General features: G+C 39.5%; 1 protein-coding gene across 2 annotated transcripts; it reads right to left on the bottom strand.

Annotated features, from left to right (window-relative positions):
- Window positions 1-986: 986 nt before the first annotated feature.
- MTRF1L (mitochondrial translation release factor 1 like) lies at window positions 987-16,842 on the bottom strand. Of its 2 annotated transcripts, XM_049765396.1 has the most exons (7): window positions 16,563-16,842; window positions 10,350-10,429; window positions 7,839-8,022; window positions 7,187-7,350; window positions 4,849-4,966; window positions 2,680-2,816; window positions 987-1,323 (listed from the first exon to the last, which is right to left on the bottom strand). In XM_049765396.1, the coding sequence occupies exons 1-7, from the start codon at window positions 16,819-16,821 to the stop codon at window positions 1,123-1,125; spliced, it is 1,143 nt and encodes a 380-aa protein (XP_049621353.1). In that variant the 5' UTR covers window positions 16,822-16,842; the 3' UTR covers window positions 987-1,122. The 2 variants fall into 2 exon arrangements, with proteins under 2 accessions (XP_049621353.1, XP_049621354.1); XM_049765397.1 differs by lacking the exon at window positions 987-1,323 and having other exon boundaries at window positions 2,796-2,912.
- Between the last annotated feature and the right edge of the window lie 7,001 nt (window positions 16,843-23,843).

The raw sequence follows: 23,843 nt of genomic DNA, 5'->3' as shown, positions 1-23,843 counted from the left end.
TAGGGAATTACTATAATCACGGGATTACGCGTGGCCTGTGCTCAGAAATCACACCTGGCAGTCTCAGGGAACCATATGGGATGCCGGAGTTCGAACCACCATCCAACCCAGGTCGAAGGCCTACAAGTCAAATGCCTTACCGCTGTGCTATTTCTCCGGCCCCACTGTGAATTTTCTAAGTGTGCATAGTCTGTGCTTAACTGAGAAACTGATTTTTTAAAACTCAAAATGAAATATAACAGGGTGAGATGTAAAGTTCTGTATAACCTCTAAGCAAAGACCTAAAAATATACTATTGGGACCAATTAAGTCATAAGGATGATTGTGCATTTTATCAATCGATTGTCTCTTGGCAACAATGGATCTGCTTCCAAAAAGCAGAGAGAGAATTCTGTAGCCAACTATCTGCAGCTCTACGGAGCTTCCAGCTAGCTGGCACCCTGATGAGGAGCCTGTTCTTATTTCTACTTCCTAGTGGCTCTTCCCCATCAAGTTTGGGTGACATCCTGTTAGGCGGCTTTCTTGTAAAGCCACAGGGAGCTCTACTTTCCCTTGACATTCTCTCATTCCCATGTTACTTTATTTTTTTTTTTTTATTCCCTGACTACCACTTACTTTAAGGGCTGGAATGATAGCACAGTGGTAGGGCATTTGTCTTGCACTTGGACAATCCAGTTTAAATTACTGGCATCCCAAACGGTCCCCTAACCTTGCCAGAAGTAACCCTGAGCACCACCAGATATGGCCCAAAAACTAAAACAAAACAAAAAATCCCACACTTATTTTAAAATCCCAGTCTAAGATAATGATATAATTAATTTTTGTCTCCTGAATGGACAATGAGTCACACTGTTTTTACTCCCTTACTGCTTTTATGCTTGAAGTCTTTTTATAAGTTAAAATATTGATCATTAAGCATTACACATAAAGCAAAGGGCAATTTTCCCCTATATTACTAGTAAAGAGTAAAAAATGACAGTCATGACTTTATTTCTTTAAATATTTATTTATATAAATTACACATTAAAATATGCATATTATTTCCAACCATGTTTATTCATGTCTAGCACTCTTTGCCATAAGAGAATTTCTATGAGCTATAAATGTCCTTAATACATCCACTTACAACTTTTTGGAAATAATTTCCACTAAAGACTCATAATTAGCATATTCCTTCAGCAACTGTACAAGTTCATCCAGTAAATATTCTCCTTGCATGAAAGTTTCAAGATCATAAAGGGACTTGTTTATTCTGTGATCTGTGATTCGGTTCTGTGGAAAATTATATGTTCTTATTTTTTCTGACCTTCCTTTAGTTCCAACCTGTAGTTGTAAAGTAGGGGGGAAGGAAGTGAGACAAATTAAGAGCAATGAAGCCTACAACTTTTAATCTACTGATTTATAACCTCAAACAATATTAGAAACTAAATGGGAATCCTCAAATGACATGAGAGTGTGGAGTGTGTGTCTCTCCATGTGTCCATCTCATCTGTGTGTCCTGACAAATCTGGCAGAGGTAAAAGGTAGGGGTGTGTGTGTGTGAAGGAACTAATTGGGAATCCTCAAATGACATGGGAGTGTGGAGTGTGTGTCTCTCCGTGTGTCCATCTCATCTGTGTGTCCTGACAAATCTGGCAGAGGTAAAAGGTAGTGTGTGTGTGTGTGTGTGTATGTGTGTGTGTGTATGTGTGTGTTATTCATGGAAATAGTTGAGGAAGTCTTGAATTAATGTGTGTGTGTGATATTCATGGAAATAGTTGAGGAAGTCTTGAATTAATGTGTCCTCTGCAATTCTTTTAGTGTGTGTGTGTGTGTGTGTGTGTGCATTCATGGAAATAGTTGAGGAAGTCTTGAATTAATATGTGTCCTCTAATTCTTTTAGCTTATTTTGAGTCTACACTTGAGGGTGTCAATGTATAAAATATACACAAATACCACAACACAAGAATGATCTATGTATACAGTGAGGAATACAGTTGACAACTGAGAGCTAAGCAGATTAAAAAACCAAAGTTACTTAGCCATCTCCAGCAATGACTAAAAATAGAATCCCTAAAATTAGTAAAATGGCCTTACAGTTAAAGAGGCTGGAATGTGGTTCAACAGTACATCGCACACCTCCTAGGCTGAAGGTCTAGATTCAGACACCAGTACTGATCAAATAAACCCTCCCCTCAAAAAACTAATAGAAATAATAAGCAGGACAGAATGATAAAAAAGTGATTTTTATGGGGCCGGAGAGATAGCATGGAGGTAAGGCGTTTGCCTCTCATGCAAAAGGTCATCGGTTCGAATCCCGGCGTCCCATATGGTCCCCTTTGCTTGCCAGGAGTGACTTCTGAGCATGGAACCAGGAGTAACTCCTGAGCACTGCTGGGTGAGACCCAAAAATCCAAAAAAAAAAAAAAAAAAAAAAAAAGTGATTTTATAATGAAGTGTAAGACTGGGAATAGAGACTGAATGGGAGTTTGGGGTTTAGAACTCCCATTCATATCCCCCGCACTGCTGGGTTGGACCCCCAAACTAAGATTTGTTGTTTTCCTGGAATAAATATGTTAGAACAATTTCGATCTCCAAATGAGGTCTGTGTGATATCAAGGGCCAGCCACAAGAAGGCATATGCTCTAATGATGAGTCCCTTGCTAGTACCTAGAAACATTTTAGAAAAATCAGTTTTACCTGTATTTTCCTTGCATTGTATCTTTTACTGGTTTCTTCTTCTAGCTGCATGCTGTAGAGTTTTGCACGTAACTTTTTCATAGCCAGCTCTTTATTTTTCAGTTGAGATCTCTCTTGTTGGCACTCAGAAACAACACCTGAATAGTGTTATGAGAATTAAAGAGTTTTAATAGATAGATTTCCTCCGTTTATTATCAAGGAATAAAGCTTGTACTTTCATCCTTTTCTTCTTCCTTTAAGAAGGGAAAAAATAGGATTCTACCATAAAAAGAAGACAATGAACTTAAATTATACAGTATTATAAATAATTGAAGTCTGAAATAGAATACTGAGTATTTACATATTGGAGACATATAGAAAACAGTAAGGAATATTAATAGAATGTGGTTGTTTTTCCAAGCTTTAAGCTAATCAATATATTTTTAATAATTTTTAGTTTTTAAACTTTATTTATTGATTGATTGATTGGTTTTTTGGGCCACAACTGGTGGTGCTCAGGGGTTACTCTTGGATCTGCACTCAGAAATTGCCCCTGGCAGATTTGGGCTCCATATGGAATGCTAGGAATCGAACTGGGTCCCCTCCTGAGTCAGCCACATAAAGGCAAATGCCATACCTCTGTGCTATCTCTCTGGCCCCGTTTTTAATAATTTAAAGTAGTAGTGGGGCTGGAGTGTTGGCATAAGCGGTAAGGCATTTGCTTTGCACGCGCTAACCTAGGACGGACCACAGTTCGACTCCCTGGTGACCCATATGGTCCCCCAAGCCAGGAGCTATTTCTGAGCGCATAACCAGGAGTAACCCCTGAGCATCACCGGTGTGGCCCAAAAAGCAAATATAAATAAATAAATAAAAATAAAGTAGTAGCTACACAGAAAAAAAAAGTTATTACTAAAAAGAATTACAACAATCTTTATCCTGTACTACTGCTTAATGTGGGGCCCACTGAGTGTTTTAGGTGTCGATGCCTGTCCTACTTAGGGGCCAACTCCTCCCAGGCCAAAAGTGCACCTGTGGAATGTGTGCTGCACTCTCCGGCTCCCTTCTTTCTCTCTCTCCACTCCTCTCAGAGTTGGGCAGGGGTCCTCAAGCTAAGGACCTCTCAAAAAGCAGATCCATAGTTCTCATCAAAATACTGTTAAGTTTTTTGATTTCATTTTACTTGTTCTTCATTTTAAAATTATATTTGCTCTTATTTTGCCTTTTTTCTTCCAAATAATATAGGTGCAGTGTACAGAGGAATATGTTCAGTTCTTTTTATTTTTTTATGTTCAGGTTTTTCTTTTAACTGAAGTCCAGCTCTCCAATGGTCTAAGGGACAGTGAACTGGCTTTCTGTTTAAAAAGTTTGAGAACCCCTGGTCTAAGTCATGATCTTAAGGTTTAAAGGACAGCCTCGTTCAAAACAAAATAAATAACAAAACCATGAATGAATTCAGCACTCTATCAATCATTACTAAGCAACAGGAGGAGTCTACTAAGAAATTCCTATATTCTTCCTTGGTAGCTAAAATTACCCACAGATTAAATACCACAGTGTTACTTGAAAGACACACAAATATCCAGCAACAGCTCTACTTCTAGAATCAGAAGCCTTACAGAATTGACAATGGAGTGAATGATGGAAAGAATACCCTAAAAGTCAATGTAAACTTAGAAGTTAATTATTTTAAGTAAAGTAGTTTTACTTAACTAGGGCCCATGTGTGTTCTCTGTCAATTTCCAGGCTATTCCAAGGGGGTCTCAGGTGGAAAAAAAAGCATAAATGGGGGCAGAGATGTAGAATGAGACTAATGGGTATGGAATGGGAGAGGTGGGGATACAAGGGAATGAAACAAGGCTGGAAGGAGACCATGGGAGGAAGAAGGTGGTTTGCAGTATTTTCTGATAACTCATCATTCCTCAGTTATTTCACAAAGGGCTTTCTATTAGCAATACTAGGAAATACAAGATCCAAAAAAATCACCTTCTCTTTACTCTCCCTAATAAGAATTTGGAGAACCCATTCCCTCTCCTCTTCCTGCAATTAAGGATCCTGCCAAGTTCAGCTAAAGATTCCAAATATATCAGATATATTTATGTAATTTATTCAGATTTATATGCATTTCTTTGGCCGTAGAGAAACCCACCGTTTGGAGCTGGGTCCAGCTTGTTTGTCTGATGTGCATACCTGTTGGGAGATGGACTATTCGAACCGCACTGTCTGTAGTATTCACATGCTGTCCCCCAGCTCCGCTGGCTCGCTTTGTATCAATCCTCAAATCTTTAGGATTGATCACCAGATTGATCTGTTGGTCAGAAAGATTTGACTTAATAAAAATTGCATGAACAGCCTGTTCAAAGATGAAACTATTCATGTATAAATTCATTTCAAGGTCAGGAATTCTCCTTTGGTATTGGGGTTTAATCTGGCTGTGCTTCAGAATTTTATGGGGTACTGGTAGTATGGAATTTAGGCTGTAGCATGTAAGGCAAGTGCTGTACCATCATCTCCCTAGCCCCATGATGAGGAATTCTGAAGATTAGGAAGAGGTGCTGGAGTAGTACTGGTGGGGTAAAGCATTTTCATTGCATGCAGCTGACCGGATTGGATTCCTGACATACAGGCAATCTACCAGCAGCTTTAAGAGGGATCTATGAGAGCCAGGTGTAGCCTAAACCCTAAAGAATATAATGTTCTTTTGTGATCCTGGAGATCATCAGCTCTACTGCTGAACTACATACATGTCAACGCCAGAAGGATATGAATTCTTTTAATCAATTTTTCATTAAGGTGCTGTGACTTGCAAAGTTAATCATAGTTGAGTTTTAGTCCTATATAATGTTCCCATCATCAGTGTCAGTGTCCTTTCACATCCCTAAGTTCTCTCCTACTCACCAACCTGCCCCCTTGCCACATTTCTAAGTCTGGTTTTGGTTGTTTCTGTGGTTTACGTCTATAGATCTACTTCTCTCCACTACCCACATACTAGCAGCCTGAGTCCCTGGCCCTTTCCCCTCCTGCCTCCTCTTTCTTCCATTTTCTATAATCTAGGGCCAAGGATCATCTAGGTATCTCTCCCTTTGAAATCTGCATTCCATCCTTAGTATTCTACAGGATATATTAATTCAACTTTTCAAAAGAGTAAAAATTAAAATATAATTGGCAAATTTATATTATTCAAAAACCAGACCTTTCTATAAACTATCCTCTTTTAATGACATGATCAGTAAAGTTTGGCTACTATTAGAAATGAGAATGAAGAGCAAGATTGAATTTTTCTTATTTGAGTTAAAAAGACTTGGAAGGGCCGGAGCAATAGAACAACCCAACATGGATCCAGGTTTGGGATGTTAGACTGCTAGGAGCGGCACAGAGCCAAGAGTAACCCCCACTGAGCACTGCAAGGTGTTGCCCCAAAACAAAACAAAAAAGACATGAAAAGAAAACAATGCTGAAATAAGCTAAAGGGCTTATTTTAATAAGGGGGGGGGGGAGGTTGAGACATACCCAGCAATGCTTATGGCTTATCCCAACTCTGAACTCAGGAATTACTCATATGCTTAGGGGACTATATGTAATGCTGGGGATTAGACCCGGGCCAATTGTGTGCAAGGCAAATGTCCCACGCTCTGTATTGGTCTGGTCTCTATTTTGCTTAATTTTCAAGCTGACTTAGATATACTTAGAGGTGAAGGAGAAAGTCTCCTCTGTCTCCAATATCAGGATATTGACCATTCATTTCCCACTCCAATACCCTGTCCATTATATGGTTCTCACTTACACTTGTCAGGTTTAAATGAGATGATAAATGGACCCAGGTCTTCCTCTTTTCCTGAAAACTCCTTATAGTTCCTTGATGCTTAAACCAAAAAAGACCCTCACTCTTTCAGGTGCAATTCCTGCCACTCAGTCTCCTCCCTTCCTTCTCTGTCCACCTAATCTTCACACAAAAATCTGAAGGGAAGAATAGCTTCTATTATCTATTAGAATTTCCTTTAATTGAGTTCTAAAGAACTAACATCAATTAAACACCCTTCTACTCATTCATATTTCATTCTGAAAAAATGAGTCATTTTTTTTCACCTTTTCAGCAATAGGCAGTTAGTGAAACAGACCACTCCAGAAGTGACCTTGCCAAAATATAAACTGAGAATTTTTAAAAATAAGGTACACTCCATATGAATATTATGAGAATACTTCCATATTAACATTATTTGGGTTATGAAGGTATTCTGGTAAATAATTACCCTTGTTAGAACAGGAATCAAAAGCATTATTAGAAAGGCAATGTCTTTAGCCCTTTTTCTGACAAGTTAATGGTTTCTCCTACAGAAATTGTATCAAAACATCTATAAAGAATAAGAGACAATGCAAGACTAGATTATTTCTATGTCCTTAGTTACCACTTATTGAGTGATAAATTTTCAGACTGTGATTCTAGACTCTTTTAAAAACAATTCTGACTATCAGAAAAAGAAGACTCATTTTATTAGGGCCCCATGCCAGACCCAGACCCCAAGCTTACCTCAGTCGGCTGGGGAAGTATGGCTACTGTCATGGTGCTGGTGTGGATGCGGCCTTGTTTCTCTGTCTTTGGCACTCTCTGTACTCTATGTACACCTCCTTCAAATTTCATGAGCTTATAGGCTTCTGAACCCCCAATACTGGCAGATGCATGTCTAAGACCTCCTTAAAAATGTCATGAAAAAATTATGTTAATCTTGCCACTCATAAATAACTGTTCATCACTTTGAATCTTTTGAAATACATTTAAAAGTCATCACGAATATATATATAGATTTCGCAAAACTTTCTCCCTGATAATAGGGAGTATTTTTTCATGTGCCTAGTGTGATATAAAGCATGTTCATAGCTAACATCTTAGTTGCTAGTACTTATGAAATAAGAAATATCTATGGTGTTGGTGACTGAATGACATGTCTAAAAGACAATTTTTAAAAGATAATGGCATGACTATATTTCACAGCCCTTTCAAAATTAGTGTGGCTGCACAACTGAAATGGAGGGGGCGTCGAAAGGGAATCGGGATCTTGGAAGAGGAAGGTGGGTACAATGGTAATGTGTGTACTATTGGTATTATGAGGATGAGAAGTCATCATTAACGGTATTATAAATCATAGAGTCTCAATTAAAAAGCAATTAAATGTTTTACTGACCTATTTCACTAGGAAAATAGTCCAGGGTCTCAAAGTGCCATCTTTTAAATGTAGCATATTGCTGATACATATCAAAAATCTCTGAGGTAAACAACATTGCCTCTTGGCCACCGACTCCAGCAGTTACCTCCAGGATCAAATCGTTTTCATCTGTTTCTTCAGAGGGAACCAAAAGGAAGATAATCTGTAAATACAAAAATATGACCCACACTCCTATCATGAATTATCTAAAATTTTAAGTGCTAAATAATCAATGCAGGATTTTACTATGTAAAATTTTAACTTTTGGGGGAGCAGGGGCCCACACCTAACACTGCTCAGAGATTACTCCTAGCTCTGTACTCAGGAATAACTAAGGTGCTCAGGGATGGTCAACTAAATGCCCTATCATTGTACTATAGTTATTCAGACTCTATATGCAAGATTCTTAATACGTAATTTACTTAAATACTGCTAATAAGTAGTATTGTCAGATACTGTCCAACCATCTGTATCAATTAAAACTATTAATTAACTTCCCCAAATTATAACTTGGATTATAAATGCCGTAAGAGCCAACTAAAACTTAAAAGGATTTTGTGGCTGATAACGTAACTGATAAGGTAAGGTACTTGCCTTGTACGCAACTAGCCCAGGTTTAATTACTAGCACTCCACTGGTCCCTAACCAGGAGTAAATTCTGAGCATTGCTGAGTAGGCAATGAAATCCCCCCAAATAAAAATAAAATAAAATAAAAAAAACTACACAGGGTTTTCTTATTTTATCAGGGGTCTCAAACTCGCGGCCCTCCGTACAACATTTTGTGGCCCTGCCCTAGAGGAATCTTTTTTTGTTTCATTTTGTTTTAGTTGTTTGGGTCACACCCCACAATGTTCAAGGCTTACTACTGACTTTGCACTCAAGGATCACCCAACTTTGGCTCCTGCGGCCCCCAGGTAAATTGAGTTTGAGACCCCTGTTTTACATGTTTATCAGCTTTCCATTAAATTTATAATTAAGGGCCAAGAATAGGATAATTACATATAGAGGGAAAAATTTAATTTTCTTGAAATTTACTGGTTATCAGAGAAATGAAAAACAGAGGCTACATTTTTGTATTTTTAGAAATTTGTAGAGCAGGCACAAAACCTCAAATTCCTGATCTCAGTAATGAGATCAGTATGAAATTCTAATAGTATGTATGTTTAGTATGTTCCACACTTCGGCACATACCCATGAGGGAGGTCCAGAATAAAGCCTGAAATAGCCTTCTTAAAGCAATTTATAAATTAAATAAAAACTGCTAATATTATCATCAGTTAATAAACAAGCACTCTGCTAAGCATTTTACGTCCTTTCATTCTAGAAACAGTTTTAGGTAGCCATTAGTCACAGTGCCATCTTAAAATGCAAACACTAAGTTTAAGCAAGTTGAGTAACCGAGTTGCCCAAGTTAAGACTTGAGAATATGAGCGAGATTTTGAATCCAGAATGATGCTGAGGCTTGATATCCTACTTTATGTGGCTGGAATAATACTTGTCAAGGATTCTTTCTCTCCTGCTACTCCCTGATAGCACCTTATCATTTGTATCTCTGACTAACAAATCACAGAATTTGAAAACCATCAATAAAAATGTCCATGTCACACACATGCACAAAAAGAAAATGGCAGAAAAAATGCAACACTACATTTTCAGTTCAGTGATACTATTTTTTCTATAGTAATAATCATTGTCAGTGAGCTCCACACTTGGCTGAAGAGTACGTATACACAAAATACCCATTTTCAAGCTCTTTCCTTACCTTAGAATATTTTCATTTACTGCAGAGATGACTGCTGTAATACTTTAAAGCTTTGCTTTACAGAATTAGCAGAGTACTTGCTTCTAAGTTCATATAATGACTATTCCCGTTCTAACCTCCAATCTGCTGCCTGGCACTTCTAGAACTGAAACCAAACCAGTATAATCCAGTCATAAAAGTCCTCTAGATGTGGATACAACAGTACCAAAGACTGAATAAAAGAGCCCTTTTTTCTTGAAAGCTTAAGACAGGATCAAATCTGTGATCTTTCCATAACTATTACATCTTAACAGTTTTCAAGTGAGAGAGAGGAAGGCCCCAAAGTGTGGCTCAGAATGGCAGGAATCTGCCCTGATTTATGAAGGCCTCAAGTTTGAGACTTGACACTGCTCCTCCCTGAGTAGTACAACCAAACATGTGACTCCTGATACCACAGTAACAATAAATATTGAAACAGCAAAGCAGAGAGGTCCAACGGCAATGTATCACTATTTTCTTGGACAAAATAATGTGCCAGATGAGGCCCGATGGCACAGGTGATGCTGGGAACTAGAGCCACTTGCTCTGCAGAGAGGCCCTCCCACTCAGTCTCACTTACCCAAAGGATGCCAACAGCACCACTAGGCTCAACTTTTGCCTACTCTAGAGTCTGTTTGTGATTCTAAATGCTAACGAGTTGGTTCTTGGTGTTCCTACACCTCGGAATAAAATGCAGTAAAAGCCATACCTGATGTTTCAAATGAGTTATTTCTTTTTGACAGGAAGTAATTTCATTCTCTGCAAGTTTCCTTATATCTTCATTTTCATCTAAAGGGGTCGGAGTAAAGACACCAGGTTAAGTTTTCCTCAGTTTTAAAAATAATATCGACAGAGTGTAAAGTCCCATCTTTACTCTGTTATAACTTGATATAAAAATCTTCCTTTAATAATCATGATTACACTCCACACATATTTCATAATTATGTATTCCATAAGTATGCAGCTCAAAAATATTTTTCTTATACAAAGACAAATTTTAGTAAGAATTTGTAGATAAGAATACTTATTAGGGTTGGAGATACAGTGTGGCAGCTGACCCATGTTTGATTCCAGGCACTGCAAATGGACCCTTGATTCCCGTCAGGAATGATTCCTAAGCACAGAGCTAAGAGTAAGCCCCGACTCAGCTCAAAAGCCAAAAAATAAAATAAAAGTCCTTAAATTTCTCTAAATTCTTCAAACCACCGTCTTGCACGCAAGGCAAATGCAATGCTTTCATGCTATCTCTACAGCCCCTCCAGTAACAAAGATGGGAGCCACTCATCTTTCCCCTGGATTCTAATGGCCACTCCATCGACCTGTCACTGGCCAGGTGTTGGTCTGTAGACATAGTAAGGGTAACAAATGAGAGCACTGAGCTTACTGGGAACAAAAGGGATGAGAAAATCCATATAATAGCATCTTAAAAGAACTTGCTATACTAGTATTTCATGGAGAAGTATCCAATCAAACATTTAAACTGCCTAATGTTTATATGTTCCATGAAGTATTTATCCTGAGTTTTTCTTTTAATCTTTAGTTTTTTCTCATCACTCTCTTATTAACAGCATAGCCTTCCTAAAGGAGAGGAGCAATTCTGAACTATTACAAATGGTTCTTTTGGGGTCGTTGTGGTAGTACAGTGGAAGGATGTGTGCCTTGCATGCGGCTAACCCATGACAGACTGCAAATTCGATCCCTGATATCCCATATGGCCCCCGAGCCAGAAGTGATTTCTAAGCATGCCAGGAGTAACCCGAGTGCTGCCAGGTGCTGCCTCCCCCCGCCAAAAAAATAGAAGGAGCCAGAGAGATAGCATAGTGGTCGGATGTTTGCTTTGCAAACAGACAGATGGTGGTTCAAATCCCAGCATCCCATATGGTCCCCCCGAGCCTGCCAGGGGCGATTTCTGAGCACAGAGCCAGGAGTAACCCCTGAGCACTGCCGGCTGTTACCTAAAAACAAAAAACAAAAAAAAAAAAAGAAAAAAAAAGGGCTCCTCTAAGCACTTCTCTTTCTGAAAGCCAAGGCTGGGAGGGCTCGAACTTTGAAATCAAGTGTTTTTTGTTTTTGATTTTTTTTTTTTTACGGCAGACTGCCACGAGCCTCATGTGGATGTGTCGGAGTCTTGGAAGTTTGACTTCCCTCCGCTCTCCTACAAATAGACCCAGAGAGCTTGTCTGGAGGTTCTAGCAGAGGAGCGCAGCCACTCACTCACCCTGGACCGAAGCACAGTCCATCTCTAGTCTATTCTGGGAAGGCCATTCTGTCAGAACGAGCATGGATTCAGGAGGGATTCATGGGGAGTGGTAAGGGAGGAAGGGGACACCGCCTAGCTAGCCAGAGCAAGCATATCAACCCTGGTGATCAATGGAGTGACAGGTGTCGCAGCCAGATCGCCTTCACATCCTGAAGTTGAGTGCTTTTAATACATTTTCTCTATCCAGGTATTAGTTCGAACAATGTCAAGATATAAAGACATTTTAAAATACTGTCTTTGAAATTCTGTATATATTGTATATATTTATATATATTTTATACTTAGGGTCCTTCTTAATTCAGACTAGTGTGACATTACAGGTGACGTAATATTCACACGAGTCACAAAACTGAAGAGTAAAGCTCTAGAACACTGTTTTCTGTGTCTCCAGGAAATTCCAAGAGCCACAGGTGGAAAGTCATAGAGACTGGCAGGTTGATGGACTGAGAACAGGGCTGGGGAAAGAGCTGCCCCGCTTTACAGGAACCAGGAGTCAGAAAAAGGCTGGGAATCACCTGTCGGGGGTTTAGGCCAGAGATTCCCAAATGTTATTTGGTTTGGGGATGCTTGTAGAATAATGGTGAGCTCAACTACCTCCCATTTTGACCTATACCCCTTTTAGAAATTACTCAGGTGAACCCCCACCCCTGAAAACTGACCTACTTTAGAAAGTGACTCCTCCAATTGCACCTGAGGAAACTAACCCCCAAAGGGATCACTTTGGGGAAACTGCTTTAGACCAAGAGTCATTTCAATGCAAAAGAAACGCACTTAGTTTTACATTTCTCATCAGTATTATTAATCGACGTTGGCAGTGCAGCTATTGCATGCCTGCCTGCCACTCCTCTGTCCTCCATTATCCTTTAATCATCATGAAAGTTTCCTTTTCCTTTAAAGTGATCACTTGTGAACATTCCTTTCTCCACCCAAAACCTGGAGATAAAGTATCACCTTTAGTACTACCTCGGGTTCTCATTCTTTCCCTAAGTTATACTGGATTCTATTTTATTAAGAATCACCATTCAAAATCATGACTAAAATGCCAAGTGTGAAGATTTTAGTGTGAATTAAAAAGGGTGAGCCCTAAGACAAGAATCAATGACCCTAACTTGAAATTTTCCTGTAACTGGTTTCAATAGGGGTGGACAGAAGTATAAAAAGCTCACCCTGACAAAATAAGTACAATATTAGTCTATAAAGGTTTATCTATTCTTTTCTTCATAGCTTCCTCCTCTGCCTTCTCAAATACTTAGCATTTCTACTTTGTTATTAAGCTGTTTCTATTCTACAATCTTCTTTAATAGTCTCATCTACCTCCAACATTTAATCTATTAACTGAACTTGGAGCTCTCAATTATTCAGATTCCATTTACTTCTAATTTAATATAGCCATTAAATTGAAAACTTTCAGAAATTTGACAGCACATTTTTGTTTTGTTTTGGAGCCACATCTGGTGATACTCAGTGCTTACTTCTCTTAAGTCTTGGGTGACCATAAGGGGCTAAAACCCGTGTTTACCACATACAAAACAAGCACTTACCCAGTGACCCCAAATCTGATGTAACATTTATATTCTCATCTTCACTTAACCACTCAGGCTTTGAGCTTTAAACTGTTTATAAAAACATCTCTCCCCTCCTCCTTTTAGGCATAAGCTGCCAGATCCTAACTATTGCTCCTGGAATGACTTGTGGCATGTCTTTGCTGCCAGTGTGTCTTCAATATTTGCCACTTCACTGGTCTTGCAGTCTGTCGGAAAAGGCTTCAATTAACCTTGACCCTGATGCTAACATCATCATTCCTTTTTATTTTGTTTTGTTTGGGGACCATACCTGGTGGTACTCAGGAGTTACTCCTGGCTCTGTCCTAAGAAATCACTCCTGGCAGACCCGGGAGACCATATGGAATGCCACAGATTGAAACCTGGTCAGCAGCATGGAAGGCAAACACCTTACCTGCTGCACTACTGCTCCAACCCGTATCACTTTTTTTTAAGATGTCCATGTGGTCTAAAAGCAGGGACAAACTTCCCGTGGGCAACAGAAACAAATATATACTTCCTCATGTAAAGTTCTTAAATATCTTCCTGGTTTCAAGGTTCCACTACACATTGAATTCCAACACTTTCTCTGTATTTGGTCCCTATTTCCTCCCCACATTTGTCACTTTCCTGGTTGCTCACTTCTCTGGCTTCAATTTCCTTGTCCAAGTTCATTAGGACTAACCCTCAGGATCGGTTAAATGTCAGGTTTTGTTAACAAACTGTTGTTTAGTGAAAAAATGAAAACCAATGAATCTTCTTCTTGTACTTTCACTTGATAAAAGCTTCTATCCCTCACTAGATTACAAGATCCTAAAATGTACCTTATTTTTTTCTGGTAATTAGTGGGCTCATGACAGTACTGGTGAAACCTATTTTTCCTTTTGGTTCTCTGGTTTTCAAGTTGAATCATTTTTCTATCAGCATTGCTAATCTGTTTATTTCTCAGTTGTTTTTCAAAGTATCCACTTGGATTTAGAATTTTTGTTTGATTGTTTTGAAGCCATGCTCATCTGTGTTCCAGTATCATCCCTGGCAGGCCAGGCTGCCAGATCAATCCCACTAAATATAAGACAAGCACCTAAGAGAGCACCTGGTCAGTGACCCGACTTACCAGACTAATTTGCCAGTTACTAAATCCACTTGGGATGTTAAGCTTGCCTTAAAACCAAACTTATGAGGAGCCGAAGTGATAGCATAGTAGGTACGGCGTTTGCCTTGCATGCAGTCAATGTGGGTTCAACCCTAGGCATCCCAGATGGTTCCTGGACCCTGCCAGAAGTAGCCCCTAGTGCCACCCGGTGAGGTGCAAACCCCCAGCCAAAAAAAGCTTACAAAACCAATGTAATGTAATGTATCCGTCAAACTTACTCCCCACGACCTTTTTTAAAACACACTGATATTCTCATTTTAGGTCATACACAGCAATGTTCAGTGCTCACCCTTGCTGATGTTCAAGGGACCTCTGTGGTACTAGAAATAGAATATCCCCTGGGATGCAGTGCAAGACAACCACCCTACTCGCTGTACTATCTGTCAGGTCCTACTCCTTAAAACTCGTCTGCTTTCCATTTCGTCCTCACCAGAAACTGCCATTTCAAAAGACCACAAATCAAGATTCAAAGTAGTGTCCATCCTGACATTCCTTCCCAAACTAAAAGCTTTCACAGGGTCTCTTATGCAAGCTTAATTCTTTTAAAGAATTTTCCCCATAACTTTTTTTTTGAGGGGATTTGCTTGAGCACAGTGATTTAAAGGATGAGATCTATTATCAGGCTAGTACAATCTCACTCCTTAACAAGCTAAGTAACCCATTCAAGTTCTCTTTCACTGATGCTGCAGGTTCTTCCGTGGCACAAGGCCAACAGCACCCACCTACATCTCATTTGTCAAGCTCTTTCTCAATCTGTTCCCTTATTCTCTTAGATCTTGATTCAGACCCCGCTTTCTCTTGTCAGCAGTTCGATCAAAACTGTAACTGATGGGGCCGGAGAGATAGCATGGAGGTAAGGCGTTTGCCTTTCATGCAGGAGGTCATCGGTTGAAATCCCGGTGCCCCATATGGTCCCCTGTGCCTGCCAGGAGCAATTTCTGAGCCTGGAGCCAGAAATAACCCCTGAGCACTGCTGGGTGTGACCCAAAAACAAACAAACAAACAAAAAAAAACTGTAACTGATGATAACCTGACCCTCTGTAGGGGCTTGTGATCCAAGGGGGCGTCCCTCAACTGCAGTTTGGCAGGCCCCAGAAGTGGGGAAAAACGCAAACTTTGTCTTCATTTGAAGGTACCCTAACTTCCCTTGGGACAGTAAACTAAAAAATGCCTGCATCCAGGTCTCGTGAGTTTTACTCCAAGTCTTATCTGATTGCAGCCTGCAAGTCTCCCGCCACTATTATCTGTGCTTCCAGATCGTTCAACATAGCTTTCACGGTGAGCTAGTGAGCTGCCATAAATGATCAAGCCAGAAGGCTCAATTTCAGCTCTTCAGATGTTAGGGTCCGAGCAGATAACCCAACCAGGTCAGAACCTCCTCTGATAATGTAAAATGCAAAAGCGAGTATAATCAACTATAGCTGGGCCCCCAGTCATGAAACAAATGGCCCTGCATGAAACTAACAGGCAACTTATATAGGGTCATAAGGCCTTAGCAGACTAGGCCTTTCACTGGTTAATACAGTTTAACTTTCACAGTATACATGATTGTTTCTCATGTCACGTCTCACAGTCCTAACCTCTCATACACACCCTTATCTAGTCTGATATGTCTGGGGCCAAAAAGCAGAACGACCTTTATGACCAGGAGGGCTTGGGCACTTTAGGGTACAGGCTGGCATCTCATTGTTTTCGGAATGCGGCCTGGAATGCAAGGGGGAGCAGTATCTGGGAAGGGGTGAGCCAATTTGCAAACTGCTCGAGGCTTGTTGCTCATAGCTTCAGGCTCTGGGGGCCAACACAGAGGGGAGGAGCACTGTGTCCAGGAAGCATCAGACACTCGAGGAGAGGACCGGGAGGGGCCCGAAACACAGCCGGGGAAAGCGTTTCCACTCTGCGCGAGCCCTAGCGGCCAGATGAGCAAGCGAAAGGCTTTCCTCGGGCTCCGCTTCCGCGCCCGGCCCTCACCTCGCAGCAAGGGCTCCGTCTCCCGCAGCTCCAGCTCCTTCGCGCTCAGCCTTTGGGCCGCCGCTGCAAGCTCGGGCTTCCCGGCCTGCAACTCCGCCGCGGGGCCGGTCTGGCGCTCGAGGAAGGCCCGCAAGGGCCCGCCGCGTGCGAACAGCTCCTCCAGCAGCGGACTGCCGCTGCTTCGGAGCCGGCGGGCTGGGCCGGGAGGCCGCCGAGCCCAAAGGCAGCGGGCGCCATTCAGGAGAAGACGGGTCCGCATCCTCCCGTGGAGACTACCCGGGACGCCTCACCGGAAGTTCCGGAGGAAGCGTGATCTCGCGATAACACACGCAGTGGGGAAAATGTCAGCTAGCCGAGCTCCGCCCTGCGCACGCGCCGGCTTTACAGGGGCTTCCGGAAACCACTAGGCGGGAACTTTCGGAACCTCTAGGCGGGACTTCCGGCCAGGCATTTAAATGCCCCAGTTTTCGGAGACACGGACGTGGAGTTGGGGGTAGGTGAGGAGAGGGGCTAATCCAGAAGGTCCTAGGTGTCTTTCTTTTCTTTTTTTTTTTTCCCCGTGCAGTTCTCGGGTTGTTTTATTTGACATTTGTTTGACGTCGGGGACCGATTTTGGAGGACGATTTGGGGCGAAGTGGATGGCGTTCTTTGCCTTGCTTCGAACTCGAGCGGAGCCTGCAGAAAGCCACGTCCTCACTCCAGGGCCTGCCCTATCTTCCTCAACCGAAAGGCTGCGCATCGTCGTGTGTTTGTGTATTTACTCATCTTCCCTCTTTCTTTCTTTCTTTCTTTCTTTCTTTCTTTCTTTCTTTCTTTCTTTCTTTCTTTCTTTCTTTCTTTCTTTCTTTCTTTCTTTCTTTCTTTCTTTCTTTCTTTCTTTCTTTCTTTCTTTCTTTCTTTCTTTCCTTTCTTTCCTTTCTTTCTTTTCTTTCTTTCTTTCTTTTCTTTCTTTCTTTTTTTTTTTTTGGCCCAGTTTTTTCCGACAGCGGATAAGGCATGATAAAAAGAAAAAAAAAAAAAACCGCGAAAAGTATGCTGAAACGCACCGACGAAATGCTTTTTGCAAAAAAAAAAAAAAAAAAAAAAAAAAGGGGTGGGGGGAGATGAGATCATTTCTAACCCAATCTTCTGCCAGTTTGATTGCACTTCTAGTGAACTGTCAGCTACATTTAAAAATTACTGAATGCATATATGTATATGTATGTATAGGTGTGTGTACATGTAACGCGTTTGCCTTGCGTGTGTGAGGCGATTGGCCCTATCCCCTGGCTTTGCAAACAGTTAAAGCGGAGGGATCTTGGAAATTTTAGATCATTCTTAATCAAAAGATTTTACCTAAATATGAAAGGAACCCCTAATAGAAAGCCCTTAAAATAATGAACCTCTATTTACTTCCTACAGAAAGGGAATTTGCATTAAATGCAAGTTTAGTGGAAGATTCTTTTCAAATTAATAAACCAAAATTTAGGCTTGCTTAAAAGTTGCAATGAGTGATGTCAGTTCTTTGTTTTAATTTGCATATTTTTTCATAAAATTGTTCTACTTTGAAATAGTGTTTGAAATCCATTGAAATTTTTGTCTCTGTAGGATAGGATTGATAAGATAGTTTTTAAAATCTACTTGAACTTTAGACCTTTCCAACATTTACACTCAACTTTTAATTGGAGGGTGGGTGGTTACTGCTTTTGATTTGCAGGCTTACATCCTGGGGTTTTGGGGTGCTGTGGCATCTGGCATATGTAGCTTGTGCTACACTCCTTTGAGCAAAGGTCTCATTCTCCTTAATCCTGGGCGCCAGGATTTTTGTTTGGGTGTAGGGTGAGATGGTAGAGCTGTAGAAATAGTGGCAGGAACTTGCACTCAACATTATAAACTTCGTTTGAATTCTCAAAACAATCAGTCTCAAAACTGCCCAATTAGGGGCAAACCGGTAGTAATGCCACAGGAAAATATGTGCAGAATCTAGCCAGAAATTATTTTCCCTCTGATGCGGAAGCACATTTATGTATGCCTCTTATCCCAATGAGGAAACAGTGAATTGTCTAATGACACACTGGTGAATTCTTTATTAATTAAACATTTTCAAGCCACTGCAATGCAAGTGGATTTTACAATATTATTTTACAATCATATCCATAGGTTACCACAATATAGGCAAATGAAACAGTTGTAGTTTGATGTATTTTGAAAACCCAAATATGCTTACTTTGAGAACTCTAGTTTACTTACAATATTGTCATGCTCAAATTTGATTATATGTTGAAAAAATCTAGCATTTCCAGAAAGTCTATTATTGTACATATGTAAAATGTAAACTAGATTCCAAGTAGGGGAAATAAAAACCCAAAACAATTTAGAGAAAAAATAATCTGAATTACCCAATTTGTAAGAACCTGTAATTATTCCAGCATCACAAAATAAGCATAGTGACTATTAAATTGTACTCATGCATTCAAACATTCTTTAGGCTCCAGTAATAAATACTGGTGGTTTTCAAAGTATGAGTGTAGATATTAAGTAAAATGACCTATAAAATTAAAAAAGTACACATATACAGTAAGATAAAATTTACAGAAACATTGAGATTCTTTTGGAAATTTAGCAAACACCTCAAAACCATCTGTAAGAAATATTTTATATATATGTAGCAAGTAGTAAAGCAGGAAGAGAAAATGAAGTTGTTTACATTATTTTAATGTTTATTGTTCTGTGGAAGGCAATATAGAAAAGAATTTATCAAAATAATTACCCATGTAAATTCCCTCATAAGATAGTTACTAAGATCTACAAGATTAAGATAATGTTATAGGTTGCTCAAGGGAGAAAATTCACTTTCACTTCATTTAAGTGAATATTTGTAGCAAACACCTTGATGGAGTTTTATTTTCCCATTTCACTTTCTAGTTCATTGCATTTCTTTAGAGCTAGTTGTCAGTAATGAATACAACCTTCTAGGAGCACTGAGGAATCTGCGGAATTTTTTTGTTCAATCAATGTACCTCCAATATTACTGGTCAAAAATGTCTTATGTAACAGTAGAGAAATTATAGGGAGAAATAAGGTGACCAAGGTCATCTCGATGCCATGACCTATAAGTGAAACTTTGCCTCTGGGCTGTTCCTTCCAAAAAGTGAGAGCTCATGATGGGGGAAAAAATTAGAGGCATTTTATAGATACCAAATCAGTTTCCTCGAAATTCTAAGTCATCAAAGGTTTCAAAAAATTGCTGCAACTAAAAGGAGCCTAAGGAGATGTGATGACTGAATTATATCATGTGGTGTTTTTGAAAGCCATGTTGGGACGTTCAAGCAATATTCAGTAAAGTTAATGGAATCAGAATTAAGTGTGAACATCAACATGGGTGCATTCATTGTGATACATGTGACACACAGGAATTGCAGCATCTGGAGCCTCTGCAAACTGTCCCCCAACCCCAGCTCCCAGAAAAAAATTGCCACCTTTTTCTGTAACTTTAAAACTAAACTGAAACTTAAAGGTGAAATGAAAAGCTCCATGGACATACAACTGATTTTTCTACACTTTCAGTTTCTTCAAATTATACTATCCCAACATTGAAAAAGACATTTTCTTTTATGTCAACATCATAAATAACCAATCTCACAACTTAGTAATAGTAACTCTACCTATATTATGACTTTGTAAGTTGACAATCTAAATATTGAGAGTTTTAAATCTTATGAAAATTTGTTTTATTTTATTTGGGAGGGCACACCCAGTGGTGCTCAGAAAGTAACATGGCTTTGTGCTCAGGAATCACTCTGGTAGTGTTCTGGGGATTATAAGGGATTCTGGAGATCAAACTCAGTGTGGCCATGTGCAACCAAGTGCCTGACCCACTGTAATACTTCTCTAAGCCCTGAAAATACATTTTTCAAATTTTATACTTCAGCTTTGATTTTTATATTTTTATATTTTATTAATATACACACATTTTATATATCAATGCATCATCAAAGGAAAAAACTTCACTATAGATTGTGAGGTTAGTGAGTTGGAATGACTTTGAATCACATTGTGCAATGAAACATGATATTAATATAGTCTTTCTAACAAGCATTGTTTAAATTTTTGGCGACTAAATTCGATTTTAAAAATATGGTTTTAAAGAAAAGAGGTGGAGAAATAGTACAGCAGGTAAGGTTCTTGCCTTGTATGAGATCAACTCAGGTTTGATCCCCAGCCCCCCATTTGGTCCCTGAAGTTCTATCAGGAGTGATCCCTGAGTGCAGAGTCAAGAATAAGCCCTGAGCACTTCCAGGGATAGCCCCAAACAAACAAAAACAGATGGATACATTAAAGTAGCAATTTCAAGTCTAAAAAAAAAATGAGTATTAAGTTGAGAATGAAATGTAGCAGTTTATTTTCCTATGCTTATTTCATTAATTTATCTTGTAAATAAAGTATGATGTTTCTCGTTGAAAGATGAGGAAACCAGCTTAGAAAGGATTAATTCATTGTCTAAAGTCAGGAAATATGTAACCTGAAATCAGATTTATAACTAAAAGCCTGGTATTTGGGAATAATGGAAATAATACTTATTAATCTGTGCAGTATTGTGTATTTAAAAGATGCTCAAGGGTGTGCAGGCAAGATCTGGAACAAGTTTTCAGTATCAGTTTTACTGATAAATATTAACATCATAATTAATTTTAAAAACTGGAAAAGCATACAAATATATGTATCTGAAAATATGCTTTGAAACTTGGGTTTATACACGGCCAATTACAAATGCACAAGCAACAAATATCTTCCAGATATATCCCTTTTCAAAAATAGTTTTACAATATGTTCTGTGTATTTAAAATTCATATTTGATGGGGGTCTAATTACAAATGATTTAGATCTAAGAAATTTCAGGTGGCTTTCTAAAGTTCTTATTTTCTTTTTTTTTTTTTTTTTTTTTTCTCACTTCTCCAACCAAGCAATCATATTTATCTTTATGTTGAGTTTGATAGTGGTGTCGCAAATTGTATTCTTTGAACACAGCAACTATATTCTGGCATATCAGACACACAGCTTTTTCTTTGTACCGCATAAAAAAGTAATCTTAAGTCCACTGTTCTTTGAATATCCTACACTCGCTGTCAATTTTTCTTTTTCTTGACATCATTGTTTCCTAGGGATTCCAAACTGATATTAGTGAAATACAAATATGTGTGTATATATACACACAGTGCATGAACCCCCATTAGTCCTTGATGTGAACACTTACCCCTTGCAGGCTTTTCTTTTTTTTTTTTTTTTTATAATTTTTTATTATGAATTATGAGAACAAAAGATGCAAAGAAAGAGGATAAGGTAAAGTTACAGTGGAAGGACAATCACCCATAACATAATTATCAGAAGAAGTCCCCTTGCTGATATCTTAACTTTGAATTTTCACCAAAGAAAGTTAAGATAAATAAAACAGAATCCATGTGCAATTACTTTTTCCCTCAAGTCCCCAGATTGTAGCACATTATAATATTTCTTAACAGCACACAAGGCAATCTAAAGCCATCAAACTTACGTAACTCCTTAAACATTAGAGGCATAGTATTTTTTACATTTCCATGTACATGCATATTAGCTTAAGTTAACCTCAAATTTTAAGTGGGTGTGTTTTAAGGATTAGAGTCAAAGGAGCACAGTAAAAACGGTGTTAGAGTGGCAATTGTTGTTTGCATAGGCCCACCAAAATATGAGAGGCATGGAAAGAAATAGCCTTGGCCTAAATACAAAGAGATCCTACCCCTGAAGTTTCCTGGCATAAGACCAGCTCTAGGCCTCAGGAAAGTTATCGTTCACTCCAAGACATTGTCCGTAGCGCCAACACACTTATCACACAGTCTCTGTTGTTGGTCTCATGTTTCTGTATTAAAGATTCTGGAATCTGCATGTCCTACATTGAAGTCATGATGTGGAGTGCCTTTTCGTTTCACCTCACCATGAAAGGGGAATGCAGGAAGCCCTGTCCTGTAAGCAGGTTGTTGTTGTTAAGTCTTCTCAGTGTTAAGGGAAGTCTCTTTTGAGCAGGACGATGTCTGAGCAGTGGTAGGGTCTTCCGTGGTAGAGGATTGCTTCCAGGTGATGTTATAGACAAACCTCACCATAAAGGGGCAATAGAGCAAGCCCTGTCCAGTAAACAGGTCATTGTTCTTGTTGTCTTCTCAGTGTTAAGGGATGTCTCTTTTGAGTAGATCGATGTCAGAGCAGCTGTAGGGTCGTCCCTGGTACAGGAATGCCTCCAGGTGATGTTATATACAACCTTGGATGTTTTGTAAATGTCTTCTGTAGATCAAGGGGTAAATGGAGAATGCCCATTCTTCTGAGGCCTGTGCCAGGTCTTTATGTCAATGTTCAGGGTGTAAGGTCTCATTGCACTACAAGATTTGTGAGTTCCCATTTCTATTAGATAAGAACTTATTGGTATGTATAGTATTTTCCTATGTTAGTGTGCCTACGCAAACAAGATATAAAGCCACGTGGTGCTATCAGATATATGGGGGCATAAGAACATTTCCAACAAGACCCATGACTTGGTTCAAACATAAGTATTAAACTGAGGGATTCTTTCACACCAAATTCCATATTGAGCAGTTCATAAAGAGAAGATAAAAAACATGGGGGGGGGGATCATCACTGTATAAGAAAGTATTTAGCAAAAGTTATAGCCGTCAAAGAAAACACCCATAAAATGTTGAAAAGATATGTGTCCTTTTTATGCCTTTTAAAATAGTTGGGTGGGTGATAACTCTAGGGCACCACTTTGGTCTGTGAATTAGGACTCAACAGTACTTAAGTTAGAAAGGGTAAAAAAGGAGTAATGATGATAGGAGTTAAAGAAGTTAAAGAGAAATATGAACTTATGAAGGGGTATGCAAAAGGGCAGAGTACAAAATGGACATTCTGCATACATAAAAACATAATTCAATGATAGTGAGTACTATTAATGTTTCTTGTGAGAGTACTATTAATGTTTCTTGAAAATGTAGACTGGACAGAGATTACCAGTGCCAGCCAAGCCTCCTCCTGCTAGACTCCCAGCTCCCAGGAAGGAGAGATCCTTCAAGAAGCTGGGAGAACAGAAGTTCAGAGCCCCACCCAGACCCTCCCTAAGGAGCCGCATGGATAGTGGGGGAAGGCCTAGGGTACCTTCAAACTCCACCAAGGGACCCAACTCACCGGCTTGCCCAGGGGTGTGGCCCGGGGAAGCCCTGGAGATCTGGAGCAAGGCGGCAGAGGGGTGCTGGGGTTACCCAAATCCCGCACCCCCCCCTA

Source organism: Suncus etruscus, chromosome 18, assembly GCF_024139225.1.
Source record: "Suncus etruscus isolate mSunEtr1 chromosome 18, mSunEtr1.pri.cur, whole genome shotgun sequence".
In the NCBI taxonomy this organism is placed as follows: Eukaryota; Metazoa; Chordata; class Mammalia; order Eulipotyphla; family Soricidae; genus Suncus; species Suncus etruscus.
The sequence above is the reverse complement of the archived record's forward strand: the minus strand, read 5'-3'. Positions and strand labels throughout refer to the sequence as shown.